The sequence below is a fragment of the Monodelphis domestica genome, chromosome 5 (assembly GCF_027887165.1).
Source record: "Monodelphis domestica isolate mMonDom1 chromosome 5, mMonDom1.pri, whole genome shotgun sequence".
In the NCBI taxonomy this organism is placed as follows: Eukaryota; Metazoa; Chordata; class Mammalia; order Didelphimorphia; family Didelphidae; genus Monodelphis; species Monodelphis domestica.
In genome coordinates, this window is record NC_077231.1 from 38,762,073 (window position 1) to 38,778,469 (window position 16,397).

General features: G+C 40.8%; 1 protein-coding gene across 1 annotated transcript in view; it reads left to right on the top strand.

Moving 5' to 3' along the window:
- The window catches only part of VDR (vitamin D receptor), a 99,786-nt gene that overhangs the window by 62,752 nt on the left and 20,637 nt on the right, over positions 1-16,397 (top strand). The window contains exon 5 of the mRNA XM_056798377.1: positions 5,951-6,081. Coding sequence (XP_056654355.1) covers positions 5,951-6,081 — 131 coding nt within the window. The remainder of the gene's footprint in view (positions 1-5,950; positions 6,082-16,397) is intronic.

Consider the following 16,397-nt stretch of genomic DNA (forward strand, 5'->3'; position numbering starts at 1 on the left):
TGCCACAGAAATGAGGGCTGAAAGCCTACTTTGTCATGTTTGTGATCTTTTATGTACTACCCCATGGTCTGGCCATCCATTTGAGATACTTAGTATGTCCAATGGATTATGTTCTCCTGAATCCTCTCCTATGTGTGTGTCTTGTGTACTGTGACAGGGGAAGGATGTTTTGCAAACAAACTGTGTAATGCATATGTCAGAGTGACTGACAGGAGCATTAAATTCCTATTATAACAGTACCCAGACATGTGTGTAACCATGTAGGTATGTATGAATCCCTATCTGTGTAGACATCTCTGTAACTATCCCTGCATGTACAGCTTTGTATATAGCCATGTGTGCATGTGCTCCCAGAACCACTTTTCTGAAACCTCCCCACCCCCATTAAAAAGATAAGACCAGAAAGTTCTCCCAGGGCTGTTCTGCCTTCTCAAGAGTAAAATAAAGTAGCAAGGAGAACACACTGAGAGAGCAGAAAGGAAGAGTCAATTGAAATGTGGAAAGCACATGAAGTGAGGCAAATGATAAGGGTTCAAACCAGTACCACTTCCATGAGGCAACCAATAAGCATTTATTGTGTCAATTGTGTGTGTGTAATTAGAATTTTCTCCCCATAACTCTCCCAGCTTCCCATTTTCTTTCTCCTGTTAAGTCATTAAGTCGGGAGTGTAGCTCCTCCCTCTCTCTCTGCTCCTGGGAAGGCGATTGTGGAGGCTGGGTGAGAGCCAGGCAGGAGAATTTTACGCTCATGGTTTTACTTAGGTTGTATACTTTAGTTCTTTTATTTCTTCTACTTCAAGTGATTACTTATAAATTTTACAAAATATAATACTTTATTGATGTTAATTTAAATCTTACATGTGCCAGAGGTGTGATAGATATAGGGAATTCAAAGACAATAGAAATAAAACTTACTCTCAAGGAGCTTACACTCTACTGGAAAAGACAATAATCATATATGTAAATGTGCATGCTTTTTCTGTGTACACATACACACATACATGTACACACATGTATGCACACACATATACCACCTTCTACACATAGCCTTCCCTAAGCCTCCAAACTCTATTTATTCTGTAATATGTTCAGATACATTAATGTATTAAATATAAACATATAACATAAACATATTTATTGAATAATAAAACATTAATATATAATATGAATGTTATATAAGTGTTTTGATAAAACCTATTTACATGTAATATGACCATATTATAAGAAAATATAATCACATACAATATCAATAACATATTTATAGTAAAAATATGTAACTGTATTACAGAATAAACAAAGATAGTTGGGGGTTCAAAGAAAATTGGATATCTGTAGGTGGTCATACTTAAACTGTGACTTAAATGAAGTGAAGGAATCTGGAGGAAGGGAAGGGCAAGAGGGAGGGAAAGGGGAAGACTATATTCCAGGAATAGGGAATAGCCAATGCAAAGGAGAGGAGACAGTAGATTGGTATCATAAATCAGGAACAGAGAGACAGCCAGTTTTGTTGGATCATGGAGTGTGGGAGGGGGAATAATGTATAATGAGATTTGAATTATAGATTGGGGCAAGATTGTGAAAGGCTTTCAATGCTAAACAGAGGAGTTCATATGTGATCCGAGAGGCAATAGGAAGCCACTGGAGGGATTGAGCAGCAGTCATGGGGTCAGATCTGTGATTGGCAACTAAGTGGAAGAAAGAGAACAGATTTGAATTAACGAGGACAATTAGGAGACCCTTTTACAATCATCTAAGTGCAAAGTGGTGAGGGCCGGAAATAAGGCAGTAATTAGTTGAATAGAAAGAAATTCAAGGTCAAATTCAAGAAATACTTATTGTAGAGGCAGAAACATCAAGATTCAGCAGTTTATTGGTATGTGGAATGAGGGAGAGTGAACAGTGGAGGGTAGTTCTAGATTATAAATGTAAACGATGGAAAGAATGGTGGTGCCTTTGGCAGAAATTGAGAAGTTTGGAAGAGGAGTAAATTTTGGTGGAAAGATAACAAATACTAAAGGTTTATAGCAGGAGGCTTTGAGATAAAGGGAAGGAGAGAAAAGGGAATTCACGATGGTGAATGGCCTCCATTTTTATAGTAAGGTAAGAGTCAGGGTCCTCAATTGAGAGGGCATGAAGTGAAGGAGAGAAGAGAAGATTTAGAATGACTTCTGTGAGAAGCGAGATGAGGAATCAATGAGTTAAGAATAAGAGGAATGCCTTGCTGCAGGGAGGGTCCGGTTGAAACTGATTAACATGAATTTATAATATACCCTGTCAGCATGGCTGTGTGACTTTCTCCAGCTCTGATTATGAGTAGGAGTGGAGGAAGAAGATAATGAGAGTAATCCAGTACTGAAGTTTGGCAATGAGGAATTGGAGAGCAGTGACCAGTGTAAAGCTGAATTGGTTAACTAGAAGGTTGGGATTGAAAAGGTAAGAAAGTGAAGTCAGGGAGAAGGTTGAAGGTTAAGATGGGGATAAAGAACTGGTTTAGGAAAGCTGGGGCACAGAGAGAGCTGGAATGCGAAATGATGAATGGCAGGATTTGTTTTTATTAAGGAAGTTGAAAACTTAGTGTTTTCTCACTGGTGACATTCAGAGTGTGATTGATCATCCCTGTGGTTGGCTAAGGTAGGATTTAAGGAGGCAGAAATTGGGAAGTTAGAGAGCTTGAGGGAGCATCAGCATGAATGTTGGAGCTTGTTTGTTTGATTTTTAAACCTTGACTTTCTGTCTTAGAATCCATACAAGTATTGGTTTCAAGACTGAAGAGTGGGAGAGACTTGCCTAGCTAGGGGAGTGTCTGAGGCCAGTTGAACCCAGGGCCTCCCATCTCCAGGCTTGGCTCTCTATCCACTGAGCCACCTAGCTGCCATTGAATGTTAACATTTTCCAAGAAAGACGGGAGTTAGGGAGGAGAGGAAGCACCTGGAAAAAAAAGATGAGAGGTTCAGGGGCTCGTACATAACAAGTCTCCTTGAATCGTATTGGATGAAAAATCTTAACAGAGTGAAATTCAGAGCAGTACAGATGCTGAGAGAGGAGGGCCAGAAGAGGAAGAAGCAAACAAGGTTTATTCCAAAATCCCCTTTCCAGGACCAGTTTGTGTGTGTTGGTGGTGGGGAGAGCAAGGATGAAGAGTGGGGAAAGGTGACTGAAGCCACAGTCTTTTGGTAGAGGGAACAACCTTGGCTCCAGTGTCTGGTGGAGACAAGTCTCAGTGCGAGCAAGTAGATGGTGGAGTATGAGAGGGAGAAATTCAGAATGAAGGGAAGTTTGTTCCTTATGACATGGGAATGCCAGAGGGGGCGATGGAATGGAGTGGAGGATTGAGGAAGAGAAAGATGAGAGAACAAGAAGGGATAGTTTGTGCCAGGATAGGAATTGGGAAAAAGTAATGGGTGCTAAGAATCTGTTGACCAGAGGGGCAGTAGGGAATGGCAAATAAATTATAATCCCCCCAATATTAAAGGAGTATTATTGCTGGGCAAAGGGCATGGATTCAGGGCCTGGGGGAGGGCAGGGTATGCCAGCTGGTCCAGTCTGGGCTAGGCAAGGAAACGAATATCTATCAGTGTAGAAGGGGAACCCTAATTGTATGATCATGGCCATTTAACTCTTCTGAGTCTCAGACACTTGCTAGCTGTATGACCATGACGGTTCAGTGAACAAATTAGGGCCTTGGTTTCCTTATTTGTAAAATAAGGGGGTTGGACTTTTGAGGTCTCTGGGCTCTAAATCTCTGGTTCTTTGAATTACAGGGAATTGAGGCAGTCATCACTCTCTCCAGCACCTGGACTGTGGGAACATTCAAATTACTCTAAATAGCATGGTTTCTGCTTGGACAAGCTTACTGATAGGAAAAGGAAACAAAGGAAAAATGAAAGCCAAGGCAATGGATGAGATGGAGTTCCTCTCTTGAGGGAAATAGAGGCTAATTAGGATGTAAGCTTATAGATTCGGAGCTGGTCATGCAGTGCAAAGGATAATACTAGGAGGCCCCATCTCACAGAACTGTCATGAGGAAAGTGACTTAGAAATCCTTAAAGGAATATGAGAGGCAGAATGGTTAGCCAACCTGGTTAACCAAGAGGACCCGGGTCCAATTCTCACCTAGGACACATGCTGTGTAATTCTGAGCAAGTCTAGGAAACTCTTTAAGACTCTAAGCTGCAAAGAAGGTGGCAACCTGCATTGATGGAGGGCATTTCCTCCCCTGGGAGATCCCCATATCAAGGAAATCTCAGGGCTAGCCTTTTCCCATCCCATCCCATGTAAGCTACTCATTTCCAAAGGATCCAATGGACCTCAGAGGATATCTAGTCCAACACTCTTATTTTACTGGTGGGAAACCAGAGTCCAGAGAGATTAAGTGACTTTTCTAAAGTCAGATGGATAGCGTGTCAAAGATGAGATTTGGACTTGGGTTTGTGACCCCAAAACCCTGGGTACTGGGGATAGCAGTGATTGCCCTATGTTCCTGTAGTTCAAAGAATCAGGTTTAAGAGCAGAAAAGAACCTCAAAAGCCACCTAGTCCAACCCCCTCATTTTACAGATAAGGAAGGTTTTTCTACTTGATAATAGCTTCATTCACTTTACAGATGAGGACGTCAAAATCCAAAGCGGGTTCCTTACTGGAGGCCAGTTAGAGGCAGGACCAAAACTCAAATCCACATCCTCTGACTCAAAATCCAGGAACTTTTCCATGCCGTGTTATTTCCTTTTTCTTTATTCTCTACACTACCAGTAATAGATGCAAAACCAGCCATACAAGCGTCCAACCCAAAGTTGCTTTTGGAAGAGACATTTCTTTCACAACTCCCCTCCCCCATCTTCTCTCTAGACACGGGCCTCCAACTTCTTCCTTTTGATCCTAGAATGTGCTAGAATTAATAATAATACTAATAACTCATTTACATATAGGCATATAAATATATGTATTTCTTTCCTCACAATAATTCTGTAAGGTAGCTAGTATATTTCTGTTCAATGGATGAGGAGATAGGAATTTGGAAGGGTCAATTGATTTATAAATATTGGAGTTAAAACTTGAACTCAAGGGGGCAGCTGGGTAGCACAGTGGATTGAGAACCAGTCCTAGAGATGGGAGGTCCTAGGTTCAAATCTGGCTTCAGCCACTTCCCAGCTGTGTGACCCTGGACAAGTCACTTGACCCCCATTGCCTACCCTTACCACTCTTCTGCCTTGGAGCCAATACACAGTATTGACTCCAAGACGGAAGGTAAGGGTTTAAAAAAAAAAAAAAACCTTGAACCCATATGCCATGACTACACACTGTTTGCCCCCCTCTGCTAGGCTGTCATGGCACCAGTGTGGGTGTAGCCTAGAAGAAAGAAGGCAGAACGCCTGAGTTCTAGTCTTAGATATAAAAGTTCACTTCTCTGCTTCCTTGGCTATAAAATAAGGAAAATAATACTTGTATAATCATAATCATAGTCATTATTATTAGCATTTATATAGAGCTGTAAGACTTTGCAAAGCACTTTAAAATGTATTATCCCCAATGTACATTTTAAAAATTAATATTCAATATGCCAGCTATTATATTTAATAATATTTATTCATATTTAACTTGAAGCAAAAGGAAACTAAAAAGCTAGAGAAACAGGGAGAGCTCACCCATGAAAAAGAGAACGAGGGAGGCGTTACCCCAAAACTTATAAACAAACCTAACAAACGCAAACATGAATGAAGGATTCTCGGGACAATTCTGGGAGATGGAGTCCAAAGGCTACACAATTTCCACTTATACACCTTTCTATAGACGAGGAAACTGAGGTAGACCGGAGATCACACAGCCATTGAGCATCTGAAATAAGAGGACAGTGATTCCTTCACAGCGTCTATGCAGGTCTCCAATGAGGCGAGCTTGATTCTCCTTTGGTCATTCTGGAGGTCTTGTCAATGATCGCGTCTGCTTTTTGACAGGAGGAGCATGAAACGGAAGGCCCTCTTCACTTGTCCCTTCAATGGTGACTGCCGCATCACCAAGGACAATCGACGCCACTGCCAAGCCTGCCGCCTGAAGCGCTGTGTGGACATTGGCATGATGAAAGAATGTGAGTTTCTTGAGGGGTAGAAATTAACAAAAGGCTAAGCTGAGGATGGAGAGCCCGGGAGCTCAGGGAGTTCTTTTAGCCACCTCCAGACTGAGATATGTCTAGCTTGAACGCTGGGATGAGGAGGGGAGAGCCAGGTTGCTGTTGTCCCTCACTTGAAGGGTTCAGTCTGTGTCCAAGTTTCCACCTGCAAATTGGTTGCTGCTACTCTGAACATTTCCTAGATCCTTCATGTAAGAAACTGAGCTCTCAGAACCTGACTACTCTCTGGGTCTAGGTCTTGAGGTAAAAGGCCAACAACAAAGGATTGAAAGAAGGCCAGAGACTAGGCATCACCCTCTGGGATTGGAAGGCTTGAAAAATCCATGAGAAGGCATCTTTGGGTCTACCAAATATCAACCTTTGCAATGACTGGTCCATTCAAAGCTTACCTGAATCCCTAAGTGTGAGCTCCTTGAAGTAGCTATGGAAGGGGGGCAGCTAGGTGGCTCAGTGGATAGAGAACCAGGAGGTCCTGGGTTCAAATGTGGCCTCAGACACTTGTTAGCTGTGTGACCCTGGACAAGTCATTTAATCCTAATTTCCTAGCCTTTACTGTTCTTCTGCCTTGGAACCAATACCCAGTATTGACTCTAAGATGGAAGGTAAGAGTTTGCTGTTTGTTTGTTTGTTTGTTTGTTTTTAAGGAGAAAAAAGAAACTATGAAAGGGAAGAAAGAGGAGAATTTTAGGAGCAAAGTTAAGGAAAATCTTGGAGAGTAACTAAACTTGGGAAAGGGAGCAGACATAACTCCACAAAGGTCTACATCCTTGAGAGTGAGGATGAAGATGAAAGATGTATAGAGATGATGGAGTCTGATTCAGAGTTAAAAATAACTCCCTGGACTTTGCCTTCAAGGTGTAGGCCTGGTTATTTTTTAACCAAACTAGGAAATTAAACTAAATCTTGTAGCCACATTTGTAACCATTACTATATTATAACCTTCTCCCAGAAGCCTTAAATTTCCCCATTACAACATAGACCTTGAAGGAGTCCCAATTCCGCTCCTCCTAGCCTAGGGTACAGTGAGTGACTCTGCCCCAGCTGTCTTTATTTACCACCCTAGGATTAGTGCTGCCCATTCTGCCCTTGCTACCTCCTCCCCTTGGTCCAAGCTTCTCTTGTTCCCTAAAGATAGAGTTCCTCCTCTGCCTCAAAGAGAAGCTTGGGTGGGGGGCAGCTGGTAAGCTCAGTGGATTGAGAGCCAGGCCTAGAGACGGGAGGTCCTAGGTTCAAATCTGGCCTCAGACACTTCTCAGCTGTGTGACCCTGGGCAAGTCACTTAATCCCCATTGCCTAACCCTTTCCACTCTTCTACCTTGGAGCCAATACACAGTAGTGATTCCAAGATGGAAGGTGAGGGTTTATAAAAGAGTGAGACAGACAGACAGACAGACAGACAGACAGAGACAGAGAGACAGAGAGAGACAGAGGGAGAGACAGAGAGACACAGAGAGAGAAATATATAGGGGGGGAGAGAGAGAGAGAGAGAGAGAGAGAGAGAGAGAGAGAGAGAGAGAGAGAGAGAGAGAGAGAGAGACAGAGAGAGACAGAGAGACAGAGAGACAGAGAGACAGAGAGACAGAGAGAGACAGAGAGACAGAGAGACACAGAGAGACACAGAGAGAGAAATATATAGGGGGGGAGAGAGAGAGAGAGAGAGAGAGAGAGAGAGAGAGAGAGAGAGAGAGAGAGAGAGAGAGAGAGACAAAGGGACCTCAGAGGCCATAGTCTCTGAGATGTAGCCATGGAGAGCTTCCTGGCTACAGCAGAAATTTGAGCAATGAGCTAGGGAGGTGTGAACTTGGGCTTTGGGAATTTCCTTCAGTGAAGGAAAAGAATATCCCTATCTCTATGGGGTCAAAGAAAAGAGCTGAAGTCTTCATCTGTGACCCCAGTCTCATGATCTGGTATATCAACCACAGACCCTCACTCCTAGCCCCTAGTCCCTGGTCTCCAGCCAACACTTTAAATTCCTTCAAGAAATTTCCAGGAAGTGGTTCATTTTCGCCTCCGCAGAGAACACTTCAGGTCTGGACCAGCCAATTTTTAGGCCAGTCCCTTGCCCCACCCAGGATAAGTATTTATCCTTAAGAAATTGGGGGCAAGGAAGTATGACAGGTCTTATAGGCTTGTCTATTTCCATTCAAGTGACAACTATTCCATAAGCAGATGTTGCATCTAGGGTACCATATTGGGTAGCATGCTACATGTGAAGACCATATTTTGAAGAAAGTGGCATATTAGAACATGTAAAGAGCACTGAGTCTGAAGACCTGAGTTCTTAGGTTCAAAGGGCTATAAGGCTAAAGGATCTCGGAGGCCATCCCGTCTAACCCTGTTATTTTACAGACGATAGGAAGCTAAGTGATTTATCCAAAAGTCATTCAAGGAGTACACATCAAAGGTGGAATTCGAACCCAGATCCTTGGTCTCCAGGTCCCATTCTCTTTGCATTATACTAGTCACCACTATATCCTGTGTTCCTAACGAGATTTTAAGAAATGTATTTAGCTTCAGTTTTCTTAGCAATAAAATGGAGATGATCATAATCTCTGCCGTGCCTGCATCATCTGGTTATTATGAGGCTCAAGTAGGATGATGGGTATGAAAGTGCTTTATAAACCATAGCACAGACTACAAGGGTAAGGCAATATTGCTGATAATGAGCTGTGCCAATGCGAGAGAGATCATTATTATAATATTTGTTCTTTGATAGAATCTGTGGCCTCACTGACATAGGTAATCCCCTTGCCAGTGCAGATTTCAACTCATATGTGCCTTCTTACTCTGAGCAGTTCCCATCCTTCCTCTCCTGTAAAGGAGGAAAGGGAGACTGAACATTTATGTAGCATTTAATATGTCCCAGGCATTGTGCTTTACAAATATTATCTTATTTGATCTTTCACATCACCCTTGTAAGGTAGGTTTATTATTGCCATCTTATAGTTGGAGAAACTGAGGCACAGAGAATTAAATTATTTGCTCAAGGTCACACAGCTACTAAGTATTCAGGTGGGATTTGAACTCAGGTCTTCCTAACTCCAACCTAGCACTCTATCTACTATATCACTTAGAAACCTCCTTCTAAGAATATCTATCTTTGAGGGATGCCAGCATAGGATTTAAATTATCCACCTATCATCTCTCACTTTCATTACAAGTCTTAATCCCCTTTTCTAAATATAAAATTCCTTTATGAAAATTTTACTTCCTTTGGAGGCAATTGATGGCACAGTGGATAAGTGCTAGGATTGGAATCAGGAAGAAGACATGAGTTGAAACCCATACTCAGACATTACTAGCTGTGTGACCCTGGGCAAGTCACTTAACCTCTGCCTGGCTTTCCTCGACTATAAAATGGGGAAAATAGCACCCATCTCCCAGGGTTCTTGTAGGGATCAAATGAAATTGTATTTATAAGACATTTAGTACAATTTCTGGTGCCGATTAGGAACTTATTCCTTCCCTCCAACATCCCTCACTTTTTTTTTTAATCATGTCTTATATACTGCATCTCAATATAAGTCATCATTTGGTGATGTGCTGGGATTGTATCCTCTTACTCCAGTGATGGTAAACCTTTTAGAAACTGAATGCCCAAACTGTATGTGAGCTTCCCCCTCTCCCACCTTACCACAGACAAGGGAGGGAGGAAGCACCTCCATTGGGCTGCTGGGCAGAGCAGTGAGTGATGTGAAAAATGTCCTCAGGAGCCTGTAGAGAGAGGGAAGGGAGCAGCCCCCTCCAGCACACGTGCCATAGGTTCGCCAACATGGTCTTACTCCATCTCCTCATCACACCAAAGTCTAAACTTTTTCCTGGCTAGAGCAGGGTCATAAACTAGAGACATTTTGCAGCCATCCCAGGAAAGAAGTGTACTGAGGTTAGGGAAAGTTTGAATGTCACCACCTTGTCTGTTTGGATAAAGCTCTCTTTGCCTCTATTCAGCAGGGACTGTCAGATAGGATGACCCCTAGACACCTCTGCCAGACATTTGTCCTCCATCTCCAGGCACCTCTGGGTCTGTGGATCCAAGCTAAAGACTTCCACCACTCCCCACCCCAGCTGTCCCTCTTTTCTCCTGCACCCAGTCTGGTCTGTCCTTATCTGTTACTATAATCTAGATTTTGTGGCTAAGATATCCCTACTACCCCAGGCTACAGTCCCACCAAGATTACTTGGTTTCCCATTTCCCAACAAAGTAAATGTTTGAAAAGAGTTTGAAAGAGTTAAAGGGGTACCACAAGCAGAAGTAGGCAGAATGCTAATAGAAAAGCATGACAGTCTAACAATAGGGGAGACATTAGAAAACAATTTTTCAAAACAGGTGAAAGAACAAAAAGTATCGCGGTCTAGAGCCACTTTATGAGAAAAAGCTCCATTCCCTAAACAGCTTGATCAGTGGGATGCCACAGTGCCTTAGGGACCAAGTAAGTGGCCAATAATTAATCTTTTATATACATAATTATATATATATATGTAACAGAACATAACAGAGCTGACACAAGATAACTCTGGATAGGAAGGCACTCACTCCTCCAGGTGTGTTTGAGCTGAATTTTCCTGGAATCCAAGGTGACATTGGAGAACATTCTATATAGGGGTGACAGCCCCTATATAGGGACTTATATTGAGATGCAGTATATAAAACAAGGGCTTAATTTAGCTTATCTGCCTTCAAAGAGCAAATACTCTAGTTGGGATGTATATATAAAAGATAAATATTTCTCTACATAATAAATAATTCTTTATTATTATTAATGGTGCTAAGGACTATTTTTAGTACTTTATAAAATGTAGTTCTTTATTATTATTCACAGGACTAATAGCACCTAGAATTTCTCTAGCATCTCAAAGAGTTCTTAGCACCATACTATTCTTTGTGCTCTACTATATAAGAATAATAACATTATTCCTATTTGTAAACACCAGATGGCATTGTTAGTCACTAATGTGATCCTACTTCATAAGCCTTAGACTCCAGGCAGGTCCTACTTTGAGCCTGGTGGCCAGGAGGAATTCTGGAGTAGTAGCAAGTTCTCTGTGGTTCTCAGAGAGTGTGGATAGCTTTCTAAACCCCAGCTTTGACTCTTTCTGGTTGACTATATCTTCTGATTATTCTAGGGCGTACGGTTGTTTTCTAAATGAGGGCAACACTGAAACCTTTACTGGTTTTTACTTTACCTTTTTCTTGCATATTTGATTTTTCTTTTGTAATACACTGACTCCCCTGGATCAACTACCTGAAGGCCAGGTAGGTTACATTTTACCCCCAGGCATTCTCCAGTACCAGGAGATTGGGGGTCTAGGCCAGTGATGGTGAACCTTTTAGAGATGAAGTGCCAGCTCCCCGCCCCTCCCCAGACCAAGTGCCTTGCCCCTCTCCCTTCCCCCACACAGGAAATGGAGGAAGAGCTCCCATTAGGCTTCTGGGCTGAGGAGCAGATGAAGTGAGGAATGTCCTCATCAAGTATAGAGAGAGGGAAGGGAATGGCTCAAGTGCTCCACTCCCCTCTAGCTCTGCCACCTGTGAGCCACCCACCTTATCCCCTGCTCTAGTTGCACCATACTTAAAAAGGAATCCCTACCATGACATACACAACAAGAGGCAAAACTTACAATCTCTCAAGGGAGCTCAGTTGACTTTTGGGAAGCTCTCATTCTTAGGAGATTCTTCCTATCATCAAGCCTAAATTTACTTCTTTGTAACTTCTGTCCATTGTTTCTGCTCCTGTGCTCTGGAGTCAAATAGATCAAATAGGCATGTTGATGACAAGTGGGCATAAGGTTGAATAATTAGTATATGAGCTCTGGAAGTTTTTAACATCAAATAGGAGAGATTAGATTTATTGTCTAGAAATAATATACATAATAATATAACAAATATAAAGTAATAATAATAATTAATAACAAAATAGAGGATCACATAATGAGCATGGTAGCAAAGTGCTTTTTAGAAATCCTTCATAACCCCAAAACTTCAGAAAAGAGAATTAAATGCCAAATATGATATAACTAAAGCTATATATATAAGATAAAACAGAAATCCCCCCATTGTGCTAAAAACCTCATGAAATAACATTGGAGAACTGAAATATTTAGAGCTTTCATGCAGTGTCTCAACTTCATTCCCTCAAACCCAAGCAAACTCACAAGCTTAAGATTCAGGGTCTGGCTATAGAAGGATCTCTGTGCCCAAGGCAGTGACTCAACCAGCAGCCAACTTCACCCTTCTAGAGACAACAAACTGCCAAGCAAAGGAAAGGAAAGAAGATGGAGGAAATGAAGTATAGAGCCACAGCTTCTGCCATCTATGAGAATAGCTCACATTTAAATAGCCCTTTTAGTTTTGCAAAGTGCTTTTTACAAGTCTTATCTCATTTTATCCTCCCAGTGATCTTAGGAATTGGTTGCTGTTATTGTTATCATCTCCATTTCACAGATGAGGAAACTGAGGAAGATAATTCTTAAGTGATCTGCCCAGGGTTACATAGTTAATAAATATCTAGGCCATATTTGAACTCTGGTCTTCTTGACTCCAAGTCCAGTGCTCTCTTCACTGTGGAAAGGTGAGTGGATGCCAAGTTCGGGCCACATCTCTCTACCCAAGTTTACTTTAGGCAAGGTTCTGGTTCAGGGAGACCCCATATTTCCTAACCCAAGGAAGCTGAAGAAAACATGCACACCCAGGCTTGGAATCTGGATAGCAGGGGAAGGGGGAGGAGAAAGGAAGGATATCAGAAACAACCTTCAAGGGATCCAAGAGAAATGTGAAAAGATCAAAGTTCAAGAGAGAGATTCTGAATAAAAACCTAGCTTATAAATAGATAAAGCAATAGAAAGGATCTTAAAGACAGAAGGAAGAATGAATAAACCTCAAAGAGGGGCTAGAGCACAATGAAGACACATTCTGAAGGAAAATGAGTCAAAATTACCCAAAGGAAAGGAAGATTCTGCAGACTTACCAAAGATCAAACAGTAGGGAGTGGGAGGAATCCATAATGGTTCAAAAGAGAAAAAAAAATTAGAAGAAAGAAAGAAGAATTTTAAAAACACAAATCACACAGTAGGAAAAAATAAAAATATAGTGAGGAACTCCCCAAAGAAGTAGAAACTCAGAGAAAATGAGTAACAAAATTGAAACTCAAAAAAATGCTAAAATGGAAGAAAATTTGGGAGAGAAAAAGCTAAAGGGAACATAAAAGCATATATAAATCCTATATGAGCAAAGCAACTGACCTTGAAAAAAGGATGTATAAAGACATCTTAAAATATCCTAAGTTTCACAAAAGAACATGGCAAATTGAAAGACCTGAATACAATATTGCAGGAAAAATACAAAAATATTGTCCAGAATATTGTAATATAAACAGGAAAGCTTTAGTCAATCAAATATACATATTATCACCAGAAAAAGAAGAGAAGAGAAGAGAAGAGAAGAGAAGAGAAGAGAAGAGAAGAGAAGAGAAGAGAAGAGAAGAGAAGAGAAGAGAAGAGAAGAGAAGAGAAGAGAAGAGAAGAGAAGAGAAGAGAAAAAAACCTCAGAAGTGAGCAAATTATTTGAGTTGCAATCACCTCTTAACAACAGAAACACAAGAAAGGATTACTGAAGTGGTAGATTGGGTAAAGCTCCATCCATGGTATCCCAAAATTGCAGCAAGGCATATGGATAGAATCCCTTATGACATTCTTGTATGTGAGAAGGCAAAATGTATAATGAATGATAGAATAGGTGGATTCAGACTGAACAAGTAGAAATGGATAGTATTAATTAATGGATTGATACCTCCTCTAAAAGGAGTCAATAAGGAAATTCTGGAGGATTCTGTCTTTGGCCCAATTCTCTTCAATATTTTTAGCAGTAAGTTCAAAGGATGATAAATATAGAGCTGAAATGACCTCAGAAGTCAATTAGTCAGACATTGACACCTTGAAAGACTTACTTAAAGAAAACCAATGCCAGAGGTAATATCTGAACCCCAGTTCCTATGGCCCCCCAAACTGTACAACATTATGTCCCAGTCACTTAGAATTCATAAATGTAACTTCAAAAAACACAAAATATGAAAAGATATCTACTTATGGATAACATAAATGATATCTATATCTATCCTAATTAAAGCTTCCTCAGAGGGGAGAGAAGCTTTAAGGTAGGAAGATAGTGACAGGATAGAAGTTTTAAATACCATGAGGGGGATGATGGAGTCAAATTAGAGATATGAGGTGGCAGGAATGAGTCTTTATTAATTTTCCATAAGCCACAGCCAAGCTTTGATCAAAGGACCCTTCTGAAGGCTTTTACCAGTCCAGAGATCCACATTTAATACCACACAGGTGGGAGAGATGAAAGAGAGATAGAGAAGATTTAAAGATGGAGCTTGTCCAGAGGCCAAGCTCCTGCCAGGCCAGCCATCAGCTCCTGAAAGAGAGAGAGAGAGAGAGGCGGAGATTGCTGGGCTAAATATAGTCTTTGATATGCAAATATACACAGTACATAGAGATGATCATCATTGGTTAATGACAAGGTATAGGTGTGGTTTCTCTTAACCAGGTGAGCACAAAGAAACCTGTGTTCCCGCCTAACCTGGGGGAAGCTGGGGTCAAGGGTCAGAGGCTTCCCCAGCCATGTGCAATACTGAGCATGCTCAAGACTGAGCATGCTCTCTTCTAAGACGATCTGTACATACCAACTGTTCCCCTTGCCCATAGCTAAGGGTGGACTGCTACACTAATCATTTGGAATAATGGTATGAATATATATGAATATAATGACAGAATCTAATACTAATAAATCAAGGTTTAGGGATGAAGTTACTCTGTTTAGCCAAGTAATCACCCCTCTCTTTACCTGCTATTAGCTCATTTCCTTATTGATTTCCATCACAAGGTCTAAGGAAACCAAAGGGTATATTGCAATATCTCCTCCTAAATTGAAATACCCAATTCTCATTCATTCTATCTGGACTCCTATCCCAGTTTATAAGATAAAGTGGAAAAACCTCTTTTCCCATAAAACGTTCTCACTTCTTCCTCAAAACCCTTCATCTCATAGGCTTAAATAAACACTATTACTGTCCATTTCTCACAGAGTAAATATACAAACATATACTTAGGTATTTCAACAACAATGCTTTGCAGTTTGAAAGATCCCATCATAATGTCAACTCTGGAATCATAGTCCTGCCACTCAGTTTCCGTAACATGTTAATAGTCTCTAAAATAAAAACTCTCCCTGAGATTCTATTCCTTCTTTTTTTTTTTTAAACCCTTTCCTTCTGACTTGGAGTCAAAATTGTGTATTGGCTCCAAGGCAGAAGAGTGGTAAGAGCTAGGCAATGGGAGTCAAGTGACTTGCCCAGGGTCACACAGCTGGGAAGTGTCTGAGGCCAGATTTGAACCTAGGACCTCCCATCTCTAGGTCTGGCTCTCCATCCACTGAGGCACCCAGCTGTCCCCTCTATTCCTTCTTAAATATATTGTTAACACCAACCATAAGTCTTTATGTGTGAACCAGTGGAATTGCTATGGAGGGGGGGGATAAGGGGAGGGAAAGAACATGAATCATGTGTGACCATGGAAAAATAGTCTAAATTAATTAAATAAAATTTTTCAATAAAAAAAGTCTTTATGGGTGAAGCAGTCGAAGTATTGTTACAGTAATAAATATAAGATCCTGCACTTGGGTTAAAGCCATCAATTTACAGAATAATCACAGAATGGGTAAGAAATGGCCAGAAAATAATTTATGTAAAAAACCTTTAGATGAATCCTCTAAGTTCAATATGACTCAACAGTGTAATATGGCAGCCAATGATAATGAGAATAGCTGGTATTTATGTAGCTCTTAAAGTTTTAAAAAGCTTTACATATAAATAGATTGTTTTATATCGACTCTCTTGCATATAACCTCGATGATCGCTCCTCCCTCTGCTTCTACCTACTGGTCCATTTTCCTTGTTTCATTCTCTTTTCATGGTTCTAAAGTCATTTAGGGTTGTGTTCTGATAGTTCTACATTAGATACTAAAAATAAAATCCCTCTCATTGATTAATCACTTAACCCTAAGCCAGTTAACTAAATAAATGATATGTAAGTGATGATGCTTATTTAATAAATTTGAGGGACCTCTTTTCCCACAAGCACTTATTCATATTTCTGTTTATAAGTCCCTTAATCTCCTAGGCTTACTGGTTGTATATACAACTTATTACCAGTGCAATAAACAATAAAGGAAAAACAAAAAGAATTGTTTTCAGTGTATCAGCTGTGAGAAA